Raw genomic sequence first — 25,965 nt, forward strand, 5'->3', positions numbered from 1 at the left:
AGCGTTCTCCTCAAACGTCCCAAACCTTAGTGGTGTCACATACAGTGCCCTGCGATTCCTCTCAATCTCCAGGAGGAGTTTATTTGCCTACAGAAATTGCTGCCCATGTATCTTCTGCGGTATCTGCGGCTTTATCTGCCATTCCTTTGCTTCGTGGAAAATGCAAGAGGAAAACTAAAGATTCAGATAGTAAGGTTTCTGTTCCAACCTCTGCTACTCAGGTTGTCCTTTCTCATAAGACTGATGAGGAAAATAGGTCTGTAGCCTCTGAGTATGAAATCTCAGATTCGGACAGTTTAATTTCTTCATCTGATGCTGAAGTAGTATCCTTCAGATTTAAGCTTGAACACCTTTGTGTATTGTTAAAGGAGGTTTTGGCTACTTTGGACGACTCCGATACTCCTGTCGTTGTCAACCCTAAGAAATCAAGTAAACTTAATAAATACTTTGATGTTCCTTCCTCTGTGGAAGTGTTTCCGGAGATTATTACTCAGGAATGGGAGAAGCCAGGGATACATTTTTCCCCGTCTCCTATTTTTAAAAAGATGTTTCCTGTCGCTGACTCCATTAAAGATTCATGGCGCACGGTGCCTAAAGTAGAAGGGGCCATTTCTACTCTGGCTAAGAGGACTACTATCCCTATAGAGGATAGCTGCTCTTTTAAGGATCTAATGGACAAAAAGCTGGAGGCTTATTTGAAGAAGATGTATGTTCATCAAGGTCTTCAATGGCAACCTGTGGTTTGTATTGCCATGGTGTCAAGTGCTGCATCCCTTTGATACAATGCCTTGTCTGATTCTCTTCAGGTTGAGACTCCTTTGGAGGAGATCCAAGACAGTATTAAGGCTTTCAGGCTAGCCAGTTCCTTTATTTCTGATGCTATCATGCTCCAGGTTAACCTTCAGATGGCGGGTGTCGGAGATGGATCTGATGGTGTCTTGGAAGAACACCAAGCTTCCAAGGTACGGGTCAAGGTCAAGAGATCCACAGGCCACTCTAATAGATGCTCTGGTGGTTCCTTGGGATTTCAGTCTAGCATACCTGTTTCCCCCGTTTGTTCTTCTTCCACGAGTCATTGCTTGTATCAAGCATGAGAGAGCATCTGTAATTCTAATAGCTCCTGCTTGACCTTGCAGGATCTTGTATGCAAACCTAATGAAAATGTCATCTCTTCCACTTTGCAGGTTGCCTCTGAGGAAGGACCTTCTAACTCAGGGTCCATTTCTTCATCCAAATCTCGTTTCTCTGAAGCTGAGATTGAACATTTAGTTCTGTCTAAGCGTGGTTTTTCTGAGTTGGTCATTGAGACCCTGATTCAGGCTCGCAAGCCTGTTACTAGAAAGATTTACCATAAGATATGGTGTAAATATCTTTATTGGTGTGAATCCAAGGCCTACTCTTAGTGCAGGGTCAGGATTCCTAGGATTTGTTCCTTTCTCCAGGAATGTCTGGAGAAGGGTTTGTCAGTCAGTACTCTGAAGGGTCAGATTTCTGCATTATCCACATTTTGTTACACAAGCGTCTGGTGGATTTGCCAGATGTGCAATCCTTTTGTCAGGCCCTGGTCAGAATCAGGCCTGTGTTTAAGTCTGTTACTCCTCCTTAGAGCCTTAACCTTGTTCTTAAAGTTTTGCAACAGGCTCCGTTTGAGCCATTGCATTCCATAGATGTTAAGTTGTTATCTTGGAAGGTTTTGTTTCTTATTGCTATCTCTTCTGCTCGGAGAGTCTCGGAACTCTCGGCTTTGCAGTGTGATTCGCCTTACCTTATCTTTCATGCTGATAAGGCAGTTTTTCGTACTAATTTGGGTTTTCTTCCTAAAGTGGTTTCTTATAGAAATATTAATCAGGAAATTGTTGTTCCTTCTCTATGTCCTAATCCTTCTTCTCTTAAGGAACGTCTGTTGCACAATTGGGACGTTGTGCGTGCTCTAAAATTCTACCTACAGGCAACTAAGGATTTTCGTCAATCCTCTGCCCTGTTTGTTTGTTTCTCTGGAAAGCGTAAGGGTCAGAAGGCTACTGCTACTTCTCTTTCCCTCTGGTTGAAAAGTATAATTCGTTTTGCTTATGAGACTGCTGGTCAGCAGCCTCCTGAGAGAATTACGGCTCATTCTATGAGGGCTGTCTCCTCTTCTTGAGCTTTCAAAAATGAAGCATCTGTGGAACAGATTTGCAAGGCTGCAACTTGGTCCTCTTTGCATACTTTTTCCAAATTTTCTAAATTTGATACTTTTGCCTCAGCTGAGGCTTCTTTTGGGAGAAAGGTTCTTTAAGCGGTGGTGCCTTCTGTTTAGGTCTGCCTGTCTTGTTCTCCCTCCCTAGTCATCTGTGTCCTCTAGCTTGGGTATTTGTTCCCACTAGTAATTGATGATGTTGTGGACTCTCCATATCTTAGGAAAGAAAACAAAATTTATGCTTACCTGATAAATTTCTTTCTTTCCGGATATGGAGAGTCCACGATCCCACCCTTTAGTTTAAGACAGTTATTTTTTGACTAAACCTCAGGCACCTCTACACCTTTGTGTTATTCCTTTTTCCATTTCCCTTCTGTCGAATGACTGGGGATTATGGGTAGACGACAGACACTTAACAGCTTTGCTGTGGTGCTTTTTGCCTCCTCCTGCTGGACAGGAGGGATATTCCCACTAGTAATTGATGACGTTGTGGACTCTCCATATCCGGAAATAAATACATTTATCAGGTAAGCATAAATTTTGTTTTTTCTAACTTTGACCCTCAAAATCTGTTACTCATCTACAAACACCCATGCTAAATAGTTTCTAAATTTTGTCCTAAGTTTAGAAATAACCAATGTTTACATGTTCTTTGCTTTTTTTGTTTCAGGGCAATAAGTACAAGTAGCTTTTTTCAAAGCTAGCGATAGTTACATTATAACACTGATATCTGCTAGGAATCCCTTAATAACCCTTCACATGTATATATTTATTTTTTTAGTAGACAACCCAAAGTATTGATCTAGGCCCATTTTGGTAGATTTCATGCCATCATTTCACCGCCAAATGCGATCAAATAAAAAAAATAGTTCACTTTTTCACAAACTTTAGGTTTCTCACTAAATTATTTACAAACAGCTTGTGTAATTATGTCACAAATGGTTGTAAATGCTTCTCTGGGATCCCCTTTGTTCAGAAATAGAAGACATATATGGCTTTGGTGTTGATTTTTGTTAATTAGAAGGCAGTTAAATGCTGCTGCACACCACACTTGTATTATGCCCAGCAGTGAAGGCATTAATTAGGTTGCTTGTAGGGTTAATTTTAGCTTTAGTGTAGAGATCAGCCTCCCACCTGATACATCCCACCCCCTGACCCCACTCAAACGGCTCTCTTCCCTCCCCCACCGCACAATTGTCACCGCCATCTTAAGTACTGGCAGAAAGTCTGCCAGTACTAGAATAAAAGGCTTTTTTTATGTTTATTCTGCAGTGTTGGATTCCCCCTTAGCCCCTAACCTCCCTGACCCCCCCCCAACAGCTCTCTAACCCTCCCCCCTCTATCTATATGCCACCATCTTGGGTACTGGCAGCTGTCTGCCAGTACCCAATTCCATTAAAAAAGTGTGTTTTTATTTATTTTTTATTTATTTTTTATTTGAAATATTATTTTTCTATAGTGTAGCTGCCCCCCCTCAATTCCCTCCCCTCTCCCAGATCCCTTTCCCTTTCAACGCTTATTCCCCTCTCCCTCCTTCCCATTCATTTATTCTAATATAAATGTAGCATGTGCGCGCATGTGTGCACGCCCGCGCTCCCTCCTGCACTTCTGCATAATTGCGTGCACTTGAGGGACACAGGAACCTGGACCGACCAGCGATGGGCCGCCCACCCCCTTTCCTGCTATGGCTCCCACCCACCAACGATCGGCACCATCTCTGGCAGATGCAGAGAGGGTCACAGAGTGGCTCTCTCTGCATCGGTGGGTAAAAAAAGGTATTGCAGTGATGCCTCAGTATCGAGGCACGTCCTTGGTCATTAACTGACACTTTCTTTCATGTAATTAGCAAGAGTCCATGAGCTAGTGACGTATGGGATATACATTCCTACCAGGAGGGGCAAAGTTTCCCAAACCTTAAAATGCCTATAAATACACCCCTCACCACACCCACAATTCAGTTTTACAAACTTTGCCTCATATGGAGGTGGTGAAGTAAGTTTGTGCTAGATTCTACGTTGATATGCGCTCCGCAGCAAGTTGGAGCCCGGTTTTCCTCTCAGCGTGCAGTGAATGTCAGAGGGATGTGAGGAGAGTATTGCCTATTTGAATGCAGTGATCTCCTTCTACGGGGTCTATTTCATAGGTTCTCTGTTATCGGTCGTAGAGATTCATCTCTTACCTCCCTTTTCAGATCGACGATATACTCTTATATATACCATTACCTCTGCTGATTCTCGTTTCAGTACTGGTTTGGCTTTCTACAAACGTGTAGATGAGTGTCCTGGGGTAAGTAAATCTTATTTTCTGTGACACTCTAAGCTATGGTTGGGCACTTTATTTATAAAGTTCTAAATTGACTCAGAATGTTCAACATTCCTTATTTTTCAGACAGTCAGTTTCATATTTGGGATAAATGCATTTGTTTCAATCATTTTTTCTTACCTTAAAATTTTTTTTGACTTTTTCCCTGTGGGCTGTTAGGCTCGCGGGGGCAGAAAATGCTTCATTTTATTGCGTCATTCTTGGCGCAGACTTTTTTGGCGCAAATTTTTTTTTCTGTTTCCGGCGTCATACGTGTCGCCGGAAGTTGCGTCATTTTTTGACGTTTTTTTTGCGTCAAAAATGTCGGCGTTCCAGATGTGGCGTCATTTTTGGCGCCAAAAGCATTTAGGCGCCAAATAATGTGGGCGTCTTTTTTGGCGCTAAAAAATATGGGCGTCATTTTTGTCTCCACATTATTTAAGTCTCATTTTTTATTGCTTCTGGTTGCTAGAAGCTTGTTCACTGGCATTTTTTTTCCCATTCCTGAAACTGTCATTTAAGGAATTTGATCAATTTTGCTTTATATGTTGTTTTTTTCTTTTACATATTGCAAGATGTTCCACGTTGCAACTGAGTCAGAAGATACTTCAGGAAAATCACTGCACAGTGCTGGAGCTACCAAGCTAAGTGTATCTGCTATAAACTTTTTGGTATCTGTTTCTCCAGCTGTTATTTGTATTGCATGTCATGTCAAACTTATTAATGCAGATAAAATTTCCTTTAGTACTGTTACATTACCTGTTGCTGTTCCGTCAACATCTAATTTTCAGAGTGTTCCTGATAACATAAGAGATTTTATTTTTTAAATCCATTAAGAAGGCTATGTCTGTTATTTCTCCTTCTAGTATACATAAAAGTCTTTTAAAACTTCTCTTTTTTCAGATGAATTTTTAAATGAACATCATCATTCTGATACTGATAATGGTTCTTCTGGTTCAGAGGTTTCTGTCTCAGAGGTTGATGCTGATAAATCTTTGTATTTGTTCAAGATGGAATTTATTCGTTCTTTACTTAAAGAAGTGTTATTTGCATTAGAAATAGAGGATTCTGGTCCTCTTGATACTAAATGTAAACGTTTAAATAAGGTTTTTAAATCTCCTGTAGTTATTCCAGAAGTGTTTAATCTCCCTGATGCTATTTCTGAAGTAATTTCCAGGGAATGGAATAATTTGGGTAATTTATTTACTCCTTCTAGACGTTTAAGCAAATTATATCCTGTGTCATCTGACAGATTAGAGTTTTTTGGGACAAAAATCCCTAAGGTTATGGGGCTGTCTCTACTCCTGCTAATGTACTACTATTCCTACGGCAGATAGTACTTCATTTAAGGATCCTTTAGATAGGAAAATTGAATCCTTTCTAAGAAAAGCTTACTTATGTTCAGGTAATCTTCTTAGACCTGCTAAATTTTTAGCGGATGTTGCTGCAGCCTCAACTTTTTGGTTAGAAGCTTTAGCGCAACAAGTAACAGATCATAATTTTATAGCATTATTATTATTCTATAACATGCTAATAATTTTATTGGTGATACCATCTTTTGATATCATTAGAGTTGATGTCAGGTATATGTCTCTAGCTATTTTAGCTAGAAAAGCTTTATGGATTAAAATTGGAATGCTGACATGTCTTCTAAGTCAACTTTGCTTTCCCTTTCTTTCCAGGGTAAATAATCATTTTCGTTCCTTTCCTCACAACAAGGAACAAAAGCCTGATCCTTCATCCTCAGGAGCGGTATCAGTTTGGAAACTATTTCCAGTTTGGAATATATCCAAGCCTTATAGAAACCTATAGCCAGCTCCTAAGTACCTATGAAGGTGCGGCCCTTATTCCAGCTCAGCTGGTATGGGGCAGATTACGTTTTCTTCAAAGAAATTTGGATCAATTCCGTTCTTAATCTCTGGTTTCAGAAACATTGTTTCAGAAAGGTACAGAATTGGCTTCAAGTTAAGGCCTCCTGCTAAGAGATTCTTTTCTTTCCCGTGTCCCAGTTAACACAGCAAAGGCTCAGCATTTTTGAAATGTGTTTCAGATCTAGAGTTGGCTGGAGTATTTATGCCAGTTCCAGTTCTGGAACAGGGGCTGGGGTTTTATTTTATCTCTTCATTGTACCAAAGAAGGTCAATTCCTTCAGACCAGTTCCGGATCTATCATTATTGAATCGTTATGTTAGGATACCAACATTCAAGATGGTTACTGTAGGACTATCCTGCCTTTTGTTTAGCAAGGGCATTATATGTCTACAATAGATTTACAGGATGTGTATCTGCATATTCCGATTCATCCAGATCACTTTTAGTGTCTGAGATTCTCTTTTTAGACAAGCATTACCAGTTTTGTGGCTCTACCGTTTGGCCTAGCCTCAGTTCCAATAATTTTTTTCAAAGGTTCTCGGTGCCCTTCTTTCTGTAATCAGAGAATAGGGTTTTGGTATTTCCTTATTTGGACGATATCTTGGTACTTGCTCAGTCTTCTCATTTTCGAAGAATCTCATACGAATCGACTTGTGTTGTTTCTTCAAGTTTATGGTTGGAGGATCAATTTACCAATCAGTTAATTGATTCCTCAGACAAGGGTAACCTTTTTAGGTTTCTAGATAAATTCAGTGTCTATGACTTTGTCCTTGTCAGACAAGAGAAGTTTAACATTGATATCAGCTTGTCAAAACCTTCAGTCACAATCATTCCCTTTGGTAGCCTTATGCATGGAAATGTTGGGTCTTAGGACTGCCGCATCAGATGCGATCTCCTTTGCTCGTTTTCACATGCGACCTCTTCAGCTCTGTATGCTGAACCAATGGTGCAGGGATTCCTCAAAGATATCTCAATTAATATCTTTAAACCGATTTTACGACACTCTCTGACATGGTGGACAGATCACCATCGTTTAGTTCAGGGGGCTTCTTTGTTCTTCCGACCTGGACTATAATCTCAACAGATGCAAGTCTTACAGGTTGGGGAGCTGTGTGGGGGTATCTGACGGCACAAGGGGTTTGGGAATCTCAGGAGGTGAGATTTCCGATCAATATTTTGGAACTCCGTGCAATTTTCAGAGCTCTTCAGTCTTGGCCTCTTCTGGAGAGAGAGTTGTTCATTTGTTTTCAGATAGACAATGTCACAACTGTGGCATACATCAATCATCAAGGAGGGACTCACAGTCCTCTGGCTATGAAAGAAGTATCTCGAATTTTGGTTTGGGCGGAATCCAGCTCCTGTCTAATCTCTGCGGTTCATATCCCAGGTATGGACAATTGGAAAGCGGATTATCTCAGTCGCCAAACGTTGCATCCGGGCGAATGGTCTCTTCACCCAGAGGTATTTCTTCAGATTGTTCAAATGTGGGAACTTCCAGAAATAGATCTGATGGCTTCTCATCTAAACAAGAAACTTCCCAGGTATCTGTCCAGATCCCGGGATCCTCAGGCGGAGGCAGTGGATGCATTATCACTTCCTTGGAAGTATCATCCTGCCTATATCTTTCCGCCTCTAGTTCTTCTTCCAAGAGTAATCTCCAAGATTCTGAAGGAATGCTCGTTTGTTCTGCTGGTAGCTCCGGCATGGCCTCACAGGTTTTGGTATGCGGATCTTGTCCGGATGGCCTCTTGCCAACCGTGGACTCTTCCGTTAAGACCAGACCTTTTGTCTCAAGGTCCTTTTTTCCATCAGGATCTGAAATCCTTAAATTTAAAGGTATGGAGATTGAACGCTTGATTCTTGGTCAAAGAGGTTTCTCTGACTCTCTGATTAATACTATGTTACAGGCTCGTAAATCTGTATCCAGAGAGATATATTATAGAGTCTGGAAGACTTATATTTCTTGGTGTCTTTCTCATCATTTTTCTTGGCATTCTCTTAGAATACCGAGAATATTACAGTTTCTTCAGGATGGTTTAGATAAGGGTTTGTCCGCAAGTTCCTTGAAAGGTCAAATCTCTGCTCTTTCTGTTCTTTTTCACAGAAAGATTGCTATTCTTCCTGATATTCATTGTTTTGTACAAGCTTTGGTTCGTATAAAGCCTGTCATTAAGTCAATTTCTCCTCCTTGGAGTTTGAATTTGGTTCTGGGGGCTCTTCAAGCTCCTCCATTTGAACCTATGCATTCATTGGATATTAAATTACTTTCTTGGAAAGTTTTGTTCCTTTTGGCCATCTCTTCTGCCAGAAGAGTTTCTGAATTATCTGCTCTTTCTTGTGAGTCTCCTTTTCTGATTTTTCATCAGGATAAGGCGGTGTTGCGAACTTCTTTTGAATTTTTACCTAAGTTGTGAATTCCAACAACATTAGTAGAGACATTGTGGTTCCTTCATTATGTCCTAATCCTAAGAATTCTAAGGAGAAATCGTTGCATTCTTTGGATGTTATTAGAGCTTTGAAATATTATGTTGAAGCTACTAAGTCTTTCCGAAAGACTTCTAGTTTATTTGTTATCTTTTCCGGTTTTAGAAAGGCCAGAAAACTTCTGCCATTTCTTTGGCATTTGGTTGAAATCTTTAATTCATCTTGCCTATGTTGAGTCGGGTAAGACTCCGCCTCATAGGATTACAGCTCATTCTACTAGGTCAGTTTCTACTTCCTGGGCGTTTAGGAATGAAGCTTCGGTTGATCAGATTTGCAAAGCGGCAACTTGGTCCTCTTTGCATATTTTTACCAAATTCTACCATTTTGTTGTATTTTCTTCTTCTGAAGCAGTTTTTGGTAGAAAAGTACTTCAGGCAGCGGTTTCAGTTTGAATCTTCTGCTTATGTTTTTCATTAAACTTTATTTTGGGTGTGGATTATGTTCAGCAGGAATTGGCTGTCTTTATTTTATCCCTCCCTCTCTAGTGACTCTTGCGTGGAAAGATCCACATCTTGGGTAGTCATTATCCCATACGTCACTAGCTCATGGACTCTTGCTAATTACATGAAAGAAAACATAATTTATGTAAGAACTTACCTGATAAATTCATTTCTTTCATATTAGCAAGAGTCCATGAGGCCCGCCCTTTTTTGTGGTGGTTATGATTTTTTTGTATAAAGCACAATTATTCCAATTCCTTATTTTATATGCTTTCGCACTTTTTTCTTATCACCCCACTTCTTGGCTATTCGTTAAACTGAATTGTGGGTGTGGTGAGGGGTGTATTTATAGGCATTTTAAGGTTTGGGAAACTTTGCCCCTCCTGGTAGGAATGTATATCCCATACGTCACTAGCTCATGGACTCTTGCTAATATGAAAGAAATGAATTTATCAGGTAAGTTCTTACATAAATTATGTTTTTTGTAGGATGTGCCTGACACATCCTTGGTCAGTATAGCTTGCGTAGCTGCTGCTTCTAATCTCTGGTGCAATAATTTATCTGATCAGATTTCAGTTAATTATTTTGATGAAGAGTTTCACGGTCATTTGGAGCTTATTTGGTCAGCAAATAATTTAATTTGTGATGCTATTGTTGACATTATCATTATCAATGCTAAAATATATCATTATCTCTTTTAACTAGAGGAGCTTTGTGGCTCAGATCATGGGCAGCTGACATGATTTCAAAATCTAAACTTTTATCTCTTCCTTTCCAAGGAAAGATCTTATTTGGTTACTGTACTAGATGCTATTATCTCTAATGTAACCAGAGGTAAAGAATCCATCAAGACAAATAATCTAATGGGAAGAACAGACATTTCAGTAGTGTTTTGTTCATTTTGTCAGTCAAAGATCATCCTCCTCCTACACAAAAGCAGAACTCTTCCAGACCTTTCTAGAAATATATTCCAAACTGGAACAAGGCTAAACGGACAAAGAAGCCTTGAAGGTGCGGCCCCCAATCCAGATTATTTTCTGGTAGGGGGCAGATTATGCCTTTTTCAAAGGTCTGGTCTCTGTACAGAATTCTTGGATGCTAAACATATTTTGTTCTAGGGTACAGACTAGATTCCATGTCCCAAAAGACCCTGTGAAGGCTCAAGCCTTTTTTATTGTGTTCAAGACCTAGAATTCTTGGGAGTAATAGTTACGGTTCCAATATCAGAACAAGAACAGGGTTTTTACTTGAACCTTTTCATTGTTACCAAGAGAGAGGTCAATTTCAGGCCAATTCTGGATTTAAGGACTCTAAACAAGTTCATCAGGGTTCCTACTTTATAAATGGAAAAATCCAGACTTTTCTTCCCCTTTTTAAATAAGGGAAATATATGTATATGATAGACTTGAAGGATGCTTACCTTTACATTCCCATCCACAAGGACCATCTCCATTTCCTGAAGTTTGCTTATCATAACAAACATTTTTGTAAGTAGTTCTTGTAAGTACTGCTCCCAGAATTTTTGCAAAAGTTATGGAAACTTTTTTTGTCTCATTGGCACCATACCTGGATAATATTTTAGTATAGGCTCCTGCTTTACCTTTAGCAATTTCTCATACCAACTGATTTTTGTTGTTTCTTTGCAATCATGGCTGGAGAATTAACATTCCAAAGAGTTCTCTTTCTCCTTAAGCCAGAGTCTCATTTGAAGGAGTAATTATAGACTCTTTATCAATGAGTCTTTCTTTGACAGATCAAAGGAAATTAATATTACATTTAACATTTCTTTTGCCAGGTTTCACATGAGACCCCTTTAATTATGCATGCTAAGTCCGTGGTGCAAGTACTACTTCCAGCTTTCTCAAAGGATCCTTTTGGATCTCACTACTACAAGTTCTCTATCATGGTGGATAGAGAACCAATCAATTTGTCAGGGGACATCAATTGTCTGTCACTCGGGTTAAGGTGCAGTATGGTGATCCAGGAAAGCACAAGGAGTTTGGTCTCCTCAGCAGAAAAGGTTACCAACAAATGTCCTACAATTCCGTGCTATCTTCAAGGGCCCTTCAGAGCTGGCCTCTCCTGAAAGAAAAGACCTTCCTGCATTTTTGAGTCACAATCTCACAGTTGTGGCCTATATCAATCTCTAAGGGGAACTCAAAGTTCTCTTGCGATTAATGCAATCTTTCATATTCTGTCTTGGACAGAGACCAATCTTTGTATGATTTCTGCAATTCATATCCTAGGTGTGAGAAATTGGGAATCAGATTGTTTGAGTCCTCAATCCTTTCATTCAGGTGAATAGTCTTTAGATTAGGATATGTGTAACCAGATTGTAGATCTTTGGGGTCTACTAGAGATAGACCTCATGGCCCCAAGTTATCAAGGTCTGTCGGACCTGATCCGACAGTGCGGATCAGGTCCGATAGACCTCTCTGAATACGGCGAGCAATACGCTCGCCGTATTCAGCATTGCACCAGCAGCTCACAAGAGCTACTGGTGCAACGCCGCCCCCTGCAGACTCGCGGCCAATAGGCCGCCAGCAGGGGGTGTCAATCAACCTGATCGTACTCGATCAGGTTGATTTCCGGCGATGTCTGTCTGCGCCTGCTCAGAGCAGGCGGACAGGTTATGGAGGAGCGGTCTTTGTGACCACTGCTTCATAACTGCTGTTTCTGGCGGGTCTGAAGACTCGCCAGAAACAGGGGCCATCAAGCTCCTTGCAGAGCTTGTTAAATAGAGGCCCATGGCTTTTCGTTTGAACAAAAAACTTACCAGATACTTTGCAAGATCCAGGGATTCGCAAGCGGAGTTTGTAGATGCTCTAGCAGTTCCTTAGTGATTTCATTTTGCTTCTTAATCAGGATTAAATTTGGTTCTTAGAATATTGAATGTTTAGCCTTTTAAACCCATGAATAATTTGGTCATTCAGACTCTCTTCTTTTTTCTTGCAATATCACCTGTCAGACGATTGTCGAGTGGTCTGTCCTTTCCTGCAATCCTCCTTATCTGATTGTTCACTAGGATAAGGCTGTTTTTAAGGACAAAATTTGACTTTTTACCAAAAGTGGTACCTTCTGATAACTTCAATTCAATTTTGCAAGTCAGCAACATCCCTACATAGTTTTACTAAATTCTACCATTTTGATGTTTATGCTTCCTCTGAAGTGGCTTTTGGTAGGGAAAGTCCTCGAGACAGCAGTGTCTGGGAATTAGGTGCATGTCTCAATTTTTAATTTTTGTGTCCCGTCCAAATTACTTGTGGACTTCACTTTTTGGGTATTAGTTCCAAGAAGTAATGGATTGTGGACGCTCACCACCTTATGGAAGAAAACTAAATTTATGTTTACCTGATAAATTAATTTCTTTTATAGTTGTTAGAGTCCATGAGTCCCGCCCAACTGTATCAATTATTTAAAAGGAAAAAAAAATATCTGTTGACAATTCTATTTTGCACCTCTTTATTCCCTGCTTTGTCCTTTCTTATCTTTTTTCTGCTACTTCTCCTTGCTTGGCTATATGCAAGACTGGCATACCAGTGAGGTGGGAGGAATGAAGTGCTCTTGAAAGCTTTGGGAATCTTTGCCTCCTCCTAGTAACCAGGAATTAAATCCCAGGAGTAATAGATCTTGGACTTTCGCCACCATCAAATAAATGAATTTATCAGATAACTATAATTTTTTTTTTGCTTCATTTTTTGCAATTCACTGATGCTTTGAGTTGCAAATTGTAGATCCTGGTATAAAAAAAGGTCAGAAGCCTGCCATAAGCTGTGCCCATCATAAACAAGTTAGTTCTGAATAGAAGAAAAGCATTTGTGTATATCTCAGCACAGTTAGGCACTCAACTTCCTGCTTATGTGCCTGAGATGATTCGGTACAGAGCTGCCTCTAATTCTTAAAGGGACAGTCTACACCAGAATTTTTATTGCTTAAAAATATAGATAATCCCCTTATTACCCATTCCTCAGTTTTGCACTGCCAACATGGTTATATAAATTTACTTTTTATCTCTGTGATTATCTCGTATTTAAGCCTCTGCGGACTGCCCCCTTATTTCAGTTCTTTTGACAGATTTGCACTTTAGCCAATCAGTGCTGACTCCTAGGTAACACCACGGGCATGAGCACAATGTTAGCTATATGGCACACATGAACTAACACCCTCTAGTTGTGAAAAACGGTATATAACTGTCATATAAGAGGCGGCCTTCAAGGGCTAATAAATTAGCATATGAACCTACCTAGGTTTAGCTTTCAACTAAGAATACCAAGAGAACAAAGCAAAATTTATGATAAAAGTAAATTGGAAAGTTATTTAAAATGACATGCCCTATCTGAATCATGAAAGTTTAATTTTGACTAGACTTTTCCTGTAATATTCCTGTAGGTATGCAGTGTCTAGCTCCTCTGGCAAAAACTGTTCAATGTCTCGCTGTCGCACTCATTTTGAAGGATGCAAGAAGTGTGTTTTGTGTCCCGATGCAATATAGCTCAAATGAAAAGATTGCAGAAGGAAGTCTTTATTACCTTACAACTAAAGTTGAACGTTAAGAGTCAAAGTGCTATGTAAAATCCTTTTAATGCTACAGCTAAATGGGACAGGTTTTCCAACTGCCTGTCAAGTACTTGACCTCATTGATGAGAAATGACCCAACCTGACCTAAGATTTTGTATGTTTTGTTAGTTGTAGCTACCAATAAGCAAATGTTAGCCAGGGTACTGAACCAAAAACAGGCTGGCTCCTAAACTTAGATACCTGCTTTTTCAAATATAGATGGCAAGAGAACAAAGAAGAATTGATAGGAGTAAATTAGAAAGTTGCTTAAGATTGCATGCTCTATCTGAATTATGAAAGCAATAATGTGGGTTTAATATCCCTTTAAGAAATAAAATGAAGATGTTCCTGTAGTTGATGTGCCCATCTACCCTGTTCAAGCATATTACCGTCCCTTCTAAAAATATTATAGGGATAGATGGGCTGTTCAGTCTTAAAACAGTTACAGGTTACAGGTTATATTGAAAGGAGTTTCATGTGGCTTCTTGAATATTTTGGGTTGTATTTATCAAAGATCAAATTCTGCTTGTTGATATTAAACATATTTTGCATTAGGTATGATTTTTTTAGTTGGTTATCTTTTTATTGATGAAGATTTTCAAAGATGCTTTGCAGTACGAGGTTGGATCAGTAAATCCTAATTGGGAAGCACTGGGTTAAAGGGATACAAAACCCGATTTTTTTTTTCCTTTACTGATTCAGATCAATTTTTCTTTGTTCTCGTGTTATCTTTATTTAGAAAGCAGGAATGTAAAGCTTAGAAGCCAGCCCATTTTTGGTTCAGAACCTGGGTTATGCTGGCTTATTGGTTTGCTAAATGTAGCTACAAATAAGCAAGCGCTATCCAGGGTGCCGTTTTGGGATATATTAATTATGTTTGTGTACCGTTAACATTATGCAACCAAATTGGAAATCAATGTCAGAGTATAATAAAAATACATTTCCATGATTAATAGATCTTTTGAATATTAAATTACTTATTATTTGACAGGTAACAGGGTATTGACCTATTGGAAGGGTTTCTAATATGTTAATTGAAAGTCAAGAATAGCAACATGACAACCAGAGAGCACAGTCCTCGTCATGGTGCTAGGCCTCGCTCCACCATCACCCTCTCTCATGATATGGTGGACTTGTCACTAACAGGTAAGTAACAGTTTAAACACTATTATGTTACACATGGATATAAGTGATTGAGTTATCTTACCCTGACCCACTGTACCATGATTTCCTTGTCATAATGATTACTTCTCTTCTCAGGCAAGGTCCAAGATCCAGATGAACCCATACTAGAGTTCAGTTTAGGTAAGATATTTGTTTGTTTTCCTGTATGTAGCAATAGTATTCATTGAGTTAGATATAAGCTACTTCGTTAACTTGTTTATACATTATATTTTATGTACATTTTTATCAATAATTTGAGTATAACGTCAGTATTGATTTAACTCAGGTTTTGTCCAGCTTAAGGCTAGGGGCTACAATACAGCCCTCTAGAGTTTTGTTCTCTTCCCCTCTACACATTCCCATTCTACACTATTCTTATACAGTATATCTTACTGTCTACTACACAGGTTAAGCTAGTTTATTTATGTTCTATTTGCTAATTTTACTTCTTTGGGTTGTATATGTAGTTCAGTGGGCCCTTTAGTTAAAATCCTGACCCTTTTTTTTAAAAAGTCTAGATAACCTTGGTACAGACAATTGATTCTTACCTTGGGTAAAACACACTGGGATTTTACACAAAATAACGACTAAAATGTATAGATCTCAGTAGATCTCAGTTCTTTCACATTTATATCACAGTAAGGAGTTAGTGTGCTATTAGGGTATCGGAGTAACGGAATGAATTAGGGTTTGTCACATATAGTGAGTTTATTGGAAAGCACCAGCTTAGGTCAATTGGACAAAGTGAATGTAACAAATACAGTTTCAGCAACATTTATTTTGTATATTGTTTCCACCTAACTTATTTTTTGTTTCTTTTCTTAAAGCATGTAGTGAACTTGTTACTCCCTCGCTGGATCGGAAGCCTAATAGTTTTGTAGCGGTTAGTGTCACAACGCCACCACAAGCTTTTTGGACAAAACATGCACAGACGGAGATTATAGAGGTAAAGGCCATTATAAACACTGAATACTTACAATCCATTGCTTCTAAATATTAGCTTTTATGTACCATTCACTGACCAGACTGGAGCTGAGAGGTACAAATATAAACAACCAGGTCTAAGGAAGGACTAATATGCCCCTACTCTAATAACATGTTCTCACTGTTATTGCCTGAATAATTATGCAATTTAAACTAATATATCAGCATCCATTCTGCTAATATTCATTGGCATAGAGGTTATTCCAACTAATGCACAATGAGCATAAGCACAAAGTACTTATCAGCTAATGGACTTTAGGGAATTATATTCTAAATGACTGTTTATCTTTTATTTTAATACACAGTATTCAGTGTATTGTATCTTATATATATTGTTATATTATTGTAACTTGTCATATTATTCCTATATTATCATTTATTTTGGAATGTGTACATTATTGTCAGTAACCACCTGAATCCTTGCTTACTTGCATACAGTGCTATAGTATTTTTTACATTGCCCTCTCCTGCCTGGTATTATTGTATTAGCTGTAAAGAGAAATACTATGAAATGGATTAATCACAATAACCTTGTATGTTGTGCTGAACGTGATCTTTAGTGTTGGTATCTTAGTTAAAAAAAAAAAAAAAAAGGACCTGGGTCAACTGAGTTAAAGGGACATGAAATCCAAAAAATTTTCTTTCATGATTTAGGTAGAACATGCAATTTTAAACAACTTTCCTGTTTACTTCTAGTATCAAATTAATTTTATTCTCTTGGTATCATTTGTTGAAGGATCAGCAATGCTCTAATAGTATCTAAATGAACACATGGGTGATCCAATGACAATCGGTATATATATGCAGCCACCAATCAACATCTAGAACCTAGGTTATTTGCTGCCCCTGAACTTACCTAGATAAACCTTTGAGCAATGGATAACAAGAGAAGGAAGCAAATTAAATAATAGAACTAAATTGAAAAGTTATTTAAAATTCAGATATCTGTCCCTGCCCACAATAACAGCACAATTTTTAATAGGTCAGGCATTTTTCTTCTCCTTGCAAACCACCATCATATGATTACTGGAATACCCAGTGAGGCACAGCTAGTCCCTTTGCATAAGTATTTACATTTTTAATACCAGTATGTGCAGGATTGTCACAGTAATAGAAAGAAATGTTGTATGTTTCAGCACACTATCAGGTATGTGCCTTAAATATACAAGTAGTGTGCAGTCTTTTCTATACTCAAGATGAACATCCGTAAATTTAGTTTATAAATCAAAGTATTATAAATCAAATGTCAGTACAATATATAATGCAAAGTGTTGGCAAAGTGACAAAACAGTTTGGAAAGAACCTTTAATTTTAAATGCACATTCAAGGTTTAAAGGAAACAATGTGGTGTGTTCAAATAGTGACTTATAAATAATAGTCCAACTGTAAAAAAATGGTTCAACAGTGAAAACTTGATAGAAAAATAGTCCAACAGTTAAAAATAATAAGTAGTGTGTCTCTTTAAGAAAAAACAATAATCCTTAAAAGTGTGGTGAATCCTAAACAGCAGTACACTTTTAAGGATATTTTTTGTACACTAACTTTTGCACACGTATTTTTTGGAACACATTTTTTCACATTGGTATATTGTTATCATAATATAATATAATGCGTATGTGTTAAACACACAGTCAAAGGTCTTATTAAGAGCCTTATACATTAGTTAGAACTGGCAATATTTTAGGAGCATTGTATAATATCGAGAACATTATTGGTTAGATAACATATTAATTATAACTGACTAATATATCTCACTTATTTGTATGTGGTAAACACAAAGTCAAAGGTTCTGCTGTGAGCCTTATACTAAATTTGGAATTTTTTAAGCACATCTTTTAAGATCAATGTTTGCATAATTTTAAATGCTATATCTGTTACATAACTATTTGTTTAAACTATTCATTTAGCTATTATTGTTGTATAAATTTGACTGTTTATACATGGATCCATGTTTTTAACTTATTTGTGTACCCAATAAATTATTTATTATAATCGCTTGATAATATTGCATTTGGTCCAGACCCAGCCTTAGTATAGTTGGCGCTTTGGTATACCTCATTAGTTTCATCCTTCCATTTTGACAACTAGGTGTCAAATTATCAAAGCCAGAGGTCTTATTTAGTAGGCACTAGGTGTACTCCACTATCACTGTAAATAAATAATATATGATAAACATTATTAGCCAATATAGATTTAGAAAATTTGTCTATCTTAAAATACAAGATATAAATGAATGATTTTGACATTAATAAGCAATATAATTAGAGAACTGTACTATAGTGTACAGAATTAACTATTGTACTATTAATGATACCTATAATACACAACTAAAATTCAATCATAATACAATAGTAATTAAATAGATTAAATAGTTTTTTTTTGTAAAATCATATGATCAGTGAACATACAGGTCACTTATGTGCTGTTGGTATGAATATAATTTGAAAACATAAACTGTAATCAACACAGATGTTATTTTATTCCAAAGTATCATAAAAAACAGGACTATGAATATGAGTTTAAAATACAACGTATGCTCTTTAAATTTTCTAGCTGTAATCTAACTATAGCCTTAGATTTAAATATTATATATACTTAACAGTTTCTTATACTTTACCCAAATAAGCAAATCAATGTTTCAGCTTCCGGAGTTTCTTGTGGAGGGTTTACTCACAATGTGCAAAGGTATAGACCTCAAGAATTGTTAATCTTTCTTTGTTCAAGAAAGTGTCCCAAAATGGCAGAGAATATACTTGGCACCAAATCCTATGTATTTTTCTCTCCAAACGTTAATTCTTCTTTGAGTCTGTCTGTATCCTCTTGTCTTAGAGTGTGTATGCCTCTTTATCCAAAAATAAAGAAAGCCTCCTCCTTTTCCTCAATCACTCCCACAGAATTTTGATAGGCCCTCGGAGCTTGTCTTTTCATTGGCCCTAACGGAGCTTGTCTCTGATTCGCTCTGGGATCTGAAAATCTCATAGGCTATTTGGTTTGGCATATGTTTTAAACAGTCAATTCGTTTGGCTGTCATACCAGTTTTAATCCCCTAGGGGCAGCAGACAAAGACAAACAGTTTAATTCAAATATTGCTGCAGTTCAATTATCTAACCTATAAAATGTTTATTTTATTTACTATAATTTTCAGTATTAATAAACTTTGTGATCAGCATATATGTATATCCCATTTAATATATTTGAAAATGTACAATTTGAGATCGCACACTAGTATTATCAATTCTATGTTAAAATAGAAAATATTTATATAGACTTCCTATACATTCTACTTATAATATTTTGAGAGATGTATTTAAAGTTATATAAATATTTAGTATATAACCCTATGATATGACTTAGGTCACCCCTTTACAATTGTAATTTAATCTATTACAAATCTGAATTGCATTTCCCATATACATATATAGATAGTCTGGGTATCAATTAAATCTTTGAGAATTATACAGTTCATATAGATGAATTTCTAACTTCTCTTTTTTAAAATACAGATTTAAATTTTTATATGCTTTCAGCACTCATAGGGTTAAACATGTCTCTCTGTTTTTCTCCCCCCCCCCCCCTGCTATTTCTTACTTGAAATGCCAGCTCGTCTGGGAGATGTATATTGGGGCTTAGGATGGGACAATTTATCACCTTATATGTTAAGGGCTATTTCCTCTGAGTACGCTTGTATATTTCATTATTCTTACAGACGGACCGTCTGTTCCTTCCATGGGTTCCTGTGATCTAAGTAATGAATCTTGGGTAGGAAACCCATTTATGGGCATATATCTGAGGGCTCCATATGTTAACATTTACTTTGAAGTGGCCCACTGGCCTTATTTATACAATGGTCTAAATCCTTTATTCGCTCCTGTGTAATTTTGCATATTGAGTGGGGGAGGATTGAACTTTGAGATGTAGTCAGCCAGGCATCTAATGTCTCATGGTCTCAGAATTGCAATACACAGAATGTATCCAGTAATAAAATAAGCATTTTCAAATTTAATATTTGATAGATTGTATACTTATTTTATCTTTTTATATATATATATATATATATATATATTTATATATATATATATATATATATATATATATATATATATATATATATATATATATATAAAATCTATTGATATTCACAGATACCCTGACACATAGTATCATACATTTCACAATTAAAAGTCCAGAGCTACACTTATTGAATCCATAGTTAAAGGGACAGTCTACTCCTCGCTTATCTTAAAGTATTACCTTAGATTAAGCTGCAAATAGCCTCCTGTACCTTTTCTATATCATGCAGTAGGAATGGTAAAAAAGTTATTTAAAATGAATATTGTTTCTGGCCACTTTGAAATGGCTGCCAAGCTCAGCCAACAGATGATATCATAATCTGGCCTGCATATGGCATCCAATCACAAAAGGCTCACTAGTTGGATTCAACATACTGTCAATGCTATTCAGCATAGTGCCTAGATGCAGCCCAGATTGTGATGTCATCAGTGGGCTGAGCTTGGCAGCCATTTCAAAGTGGCCAGAAACAATATTCATTTTAAAATAACCTTTTTACTGTTACTGCTGCATGATATAGAAAGGGTGCAGGAGGTTTTTTGCAGCTTAATCTAAAGTAAGACTTTTAAGATGATTGAGGTGTAGACTGTCCCTTTAATAACAAAATGGTTACAAACCTACATTCTTACACAACTTAAACAGTTATGTTAGAAAATAATAATTCAGGCAGATTAGTATCTGGATAAACTATATACCCATTTAGTAGAAGCTAACCAATAATAAACATGTAATTCTGTATATGATCCCAGTCTTTCTTGATCCTTCAGCAGCACAAACACAGTATTCGCTACTGCTCAAGTTTTTTATTTGTCATATCGTCACAAAACAGGTGACAGGTCAGTTTACAAGCTGTCTGACATGTTTCTCGCTGGTCTAAACGGCTCTTCTTTAGAGACAATGTTTTAAGAACATGGTAAGCTATTCTGAGCTCACAGCTAATGCCACACTTCCTCTATATGATTCAATAAATCAGCTTTACCTTTACATATTGAATTGTTTTGAATAAAGGGGGTATAAGCATAATTGTTGATTATATATTTTTATAAGTAGCTGAATTATTAAATTTTTAGATTTTGTTATAACAATTTATTTTACAATCGCGTATAAAATAACCGAAAATCGTACTCTTACATTTCTAAATGTTACCAATCCTCTCCTTATCATTATCTGTGATTTTCTGTTGACAATAACTCTGAACAAATTCACTTAGGCAGGATTTATAGCCAGTGTGTTTATTAAATATACTTATTTATGTTCATGTAAAACACACTTTATACCTTGCAGTAGGGGATTTTATATCTGGGGCTCTTTTGTTGTTTTTATATGTTGTATACTTTTTTTTGCAAATGGATTTTGGGTATGTGAAAATACTGTGGGCCAGATTACGAGTGGAGCGCTATTTAGTGCTTACGCTAGAAAGCTAAAAGTACATTTTTTGTGCGCGTCGGGTTTTGCTCGTATTAATAGTTGAAGGTAAAAACCTGATATATTATTGTGTGCGCGATAACCTATTCCCCCAAAGAAGTAAATGGAGAAAAATAGGGGGAAAAACACCCTACTTGCACGCTAACCCGATCGCATATTCTCAAGTGCGCTAACATGAACGTGTATTCTCAAGTGTACTAACCCGAACACATATTCTCAAGTGCGCTAACCTGACATGAAAATATGAATATTTCACATTCCAATGTTCTTCACATAGAAGAATACGTTCAATTTATTCATAAATACATATTTCTACATACAGTATATGGTATTTTGGTATAATTTATATATATGTGAAAAAAGAGAAAGAGAACAGCACTCCTGAGATAGAACAGAAGCTAGAATAACTTCCATGCCTATTCATTTATATTGCAACTCAGGGTGCACGTTCTTTTAGCACACTATGCCCCTTCACAGAGAAAAAATATCCTGTAGCATATCAGTCTGATCCTGCCCAATGACAGTCCAGCGCCAAAATACCAGGCAATTCTTCTCTGAACAAGGGAAGCAACAACCCCAGACGATCGTTTCGGCCTTTTATGGGCCTCATCAGTGAGGTGCAGTTGTATCTAAGGGCATGTGTGCACGGGCTCCACGTCTGGCTTACCCATTTTTCTTAGGGAAACCCAAGTGTAATTTACATAAATGTGAAAAAAAAGTTATTCTAGCTTTTGTTCTATCTCCGGAGTGCTGTTCTCTCTTTTCTGATATTTATGCAAATTACTCTTGGGTCTCCCTAAGAGTAATGGGGGAAACCAGACGTGGACTCCTTGCACACATGCCCTTAGAGAGATACAACTGCACCTCACTGATAAGGCCCACAGAAGGCCGAAACGATCGTCTGGGGTTGTTGTTTCTCTTGTTCAGAGAAGAATTGCCTGGTATTTCGGCGCTGGACTGTTATTGGGCAGGGTCAGACTGATATGTTTCAGGATATGTTTTCTCTGTGGAAAGGCATCAACGTGTGCTAAAAGAATGCGCACCCTGAGTTGCAATTGAAATGAACAGGCATGGAAGTTATTCTAGCTTTTGTTCTATCTCAGGAGTGCTGTTCTCTCTTTTCTGATTTATATATTTATATAACACCGAGAATACAGCGCTCCAAAAATAAATAAATATATACTATATATATATATATATATATATATATATATAAGCAAAAGACTGTGTGTCTGCGCCTTCCTTCTATAGTGGAATATAACATATATAGATGCTATGGTATATAGAATATTATGGGGTACAAATCCCCTATCACCACACACTTACTTCTAGGAACCTCAATCAATATGAGGTAAGTAGCTGCCGTTTTGTAATTTTCCCTATGGTCCTTGCACCCAGGCCTGTCTGGGGTTAACTGCCTGTGACTTTGGGGACAGTACAGCTTCCTGTGAGTGCCAGCGAGCACCAAGGGCTGAGCATGATGCAGGGTCATGGGATGTGTTCCCAGTCCAGTCTGAGAGTGCAGTCCCCTTACGTGTTTTGTATGAATATATATATATATATAAATATATATATGTGTGTGTGTGTATGTATATATATATAAATATATATATATATATATACCTATTTATAAATACTTAGAATATATTCTGCTATGTGCAGAACATTGGAATGTGTCTAAGTGTGTGCATATGTATATATGTGTTTAAATTTGAATATGTCTGCAAATACATATATACATAAAAACATATGTATATATAGACATATACTGTATATATATATATATATATATATATATATATATATATATATATATATATATATATATATATATATATATATATAGTTATAGAGAAGAAAAACGAGGAACTGCAGAGCTCTTTCCAAAGTGGATAATTTATTGAGCAGACAGGTAGAAGACACAATCACAGTGTGCAGGGTTAGATCTGACACGTTTCCCGCATGCTCACATGCACTTCATCAGAGATCTACAGGTGTTCACCTGTGGTCAGGTTAAATACTTGTGTTAGCCAATAGTGTATAAGCAAAAACTGGTTTGTCACTTGTGAGAATATAAAGTGAAAATAACAATCTTGAAATTGTATAAAACTTTTATCAAAAGTATGTGCTTTTAGGTAGTGATGTGAGTTGATTAAATGTGACTTAAGTGGTGGTTTAAAATTGGCATAACTGAATAATTCTTATAGTAAAATGTAATAAAAGTAATAATATATTTCTAAGAACTAAAGGCAGAATATAGTTCTTCAGTGCTAAAGAAGAAAGAAAGAAGTAAGACATAAGTAATAATGCTTGCAAAAAGGCACAAAAATAAACTAGAAGAAAACAACATACTGTATAGAGCAGTGTTTCTCAACAGCCGGGCCGCAGCCCACTACCGGGCCGCGACGGCCCTGCTGGTGGGCCGCGACCCGACATAGCCTCCAGACACTCAGTCTGACAGGCCCGTCTTTACACATGTCCAAAATTTCGGACGGGCCTGTTAGAGTGCCACTGCGCATGTTTGTATGTGCCACTGCGCATGTCTGTATGCGCAGTGTGAACGGCTAGCGGCGCACTGAGAAATGGCGGGCGGCGTGCAGAGCGGATCAGCTCACAGGTAGGGAACTCCACTGTCACCAATGTCAAATAATTATGGCCACTGACACTAACATGTATATTTAGGGTGGCCACTGGACACCAATGTGTATGTGTACACTATATATATATATATATATATATATATATATATATATATATATAACCCACTGACACCAATGTGTATGTGTACTGTTTGTGTATATATATATATATATATATATATATATACAGAATATATAAATATATGTATAGAGATATATATATATATATATATATATATATATATATATATATACCCACTCCCGATGCTTACTGGGCCGTGGACAGGTCCGGTCTTGAGGTCACTTAGGTTAAGAACCACTAGTATAGAGAAAGGTATCTTTTTCACTACTTATCAATATTGAGCACTGTTTGAAAGATAAAAAGACTAAATGCTTTTTTTCAGCCTATATGTACTCATTGTTTACTTAGGTATTCGTAGAGAGACAGGGCAGCTCAAATGATTTTTGGAACTTGTATGTAGTTGAAAAAGTAAGGTCTAATTTATTCTAGTATTAGCTCAAACCCAAAATGTAATAAAATAAGTACTATCTGTTCTGTATAGAAAAATCTATACTAATTCCTATTGTATAATGAATGAGTTCCTAGATCTATATATATATATATATATATATATATATATATATATATATATATATATATATATATATATAAATGTGTGTGTGTATATATATATATACACACAGTCGTATGCAAAAGTTTAGGCACCCCTGACAATTCCATTCTGGAATGGCAATCCCAGTCCCCAGACCTGAATATCATTGAACATCTGTGGGGTGATTTGAAGCAGCTGTCCATGCTCGACAACCATCAAACCTAACGGAACTGGAGATGTTTTGCAAGGAAGAATGGTCCAAAATACCTTCATCCAGAATCCAGACACTCATTATAGGCTATAGGAAGCGTCTAGAGGCTGTTATTTCTGCTAAAGGAGGCTCTACTAAATATAATTGAGATATTTCTGTTGGGGTGCCCAAACTTTTCAGGTCATTTGAGAGTTGTTTTGAGGCCCCCATGTTGCCACTCTTCAGAGGAGTGTCAAAGAGAACAACAACTTGCAATTGGCCACCTTAAATACCTTTTCTCATGATTGGATGCACCTGTCTATGAAGTTCAAGGCTTAATGGGCTCACCAAACCAATTGTGTGTTCCAATTAATCAGTGCTAGGTAGTTACAGTTATTCAAATCAACAAAATGACAAGGGTGTCCAAATTTATGCACCTGTCTAATTTCGTTTTGATGCATATTGCACATTTTCTGGTAATCCAATAAACCTCATTGCACTACTGAAATATTACTGTGTCCTTCAGTTATTTGATAGATCAAAATGAAATTGCTGATCCAAACACCCAATTATTTATAAATGAAAATCATGGAAATTGTCAGGGTTGCCTAAACTTGACAATTTGGACATTTCCAGTTAGGGGTGTACTCACTTTTGTTGCCAATGGTTTAGACATTAATGGCTGTGTGTTGAGTTATTTTGAGGGGACAGCAAATTTACACTGTTATACATGCTGTACACTCACTACTTTACATTGTAGCAAAGTGTAATTATAATAAATTATTTACAAAAATGTGAGGGGTGTACTCACTTTTGTGGGATACTGTATATATTATTATTATATATGAGATATATATATATATATATACATATTATATATAATATATATATCATATTATATATGATACTGTATATAGTAATGTAGAGATCGTGTATTCTAGTATATTGACATTTAAAGTCTAGATATAAATCCAACATATAAAGTAGAAAGCACTTAGCAACTGATAATGCCAATATAAAATGTTAATATAAAAAACTATATAGCAATAAAA

At 36.9% G+C, this 25,965-nt stretch overlaps 1 protein-coding gene across 3 annotated transcripts in view; it reads left to right on the forward strand.

Moving 5' to 3' along the window:
* INPP4A (inositol polyphosphate-4-phosphatase type I A) overlaps window positions 1-25,965 on the forward strand; it is a 430,069-nt gene that overhangs the window by 173,180 nt on the left and 230,924 nt on the right. For all 3 annotated transcript variants that reach the window (XM_053707704.1, XM_053707705.1, XM_053707706.1), the window contains exons 3-5: window positions 14,821-14,975; window positions 15,090-15,134; window positions 15,821-15,939. In XM_053707704.1, the coding sequence (XP_053563679.1) occupies window positions 14,885-14,975; window positions 15,090-15,134; window positions 15,821-15,939 (255 nt within the window). In that variant the 5' untranslated portion in view covers window positions 14,821-14,884. The remainder of the gene's footprint in view (window positions 1-14,820; window positions 14,976-15,089; window positions 15,135-15,820; window positions 15,940-25,965) is intronic.

This window comes from Bombina bombina, chromosome 3 (genome assembly GCF_027579735.1).
Source record: "Bombina bombina isolate aBomBom1 chromosome 3, aBomBom1.pri, whole genome shotgun sequence".
Lineage (NCBI taxonomy): Eukaryota > Metazoa > Chordata > Amphibia > Anura > Bombinatoridae > Bombina > Bombina bombina.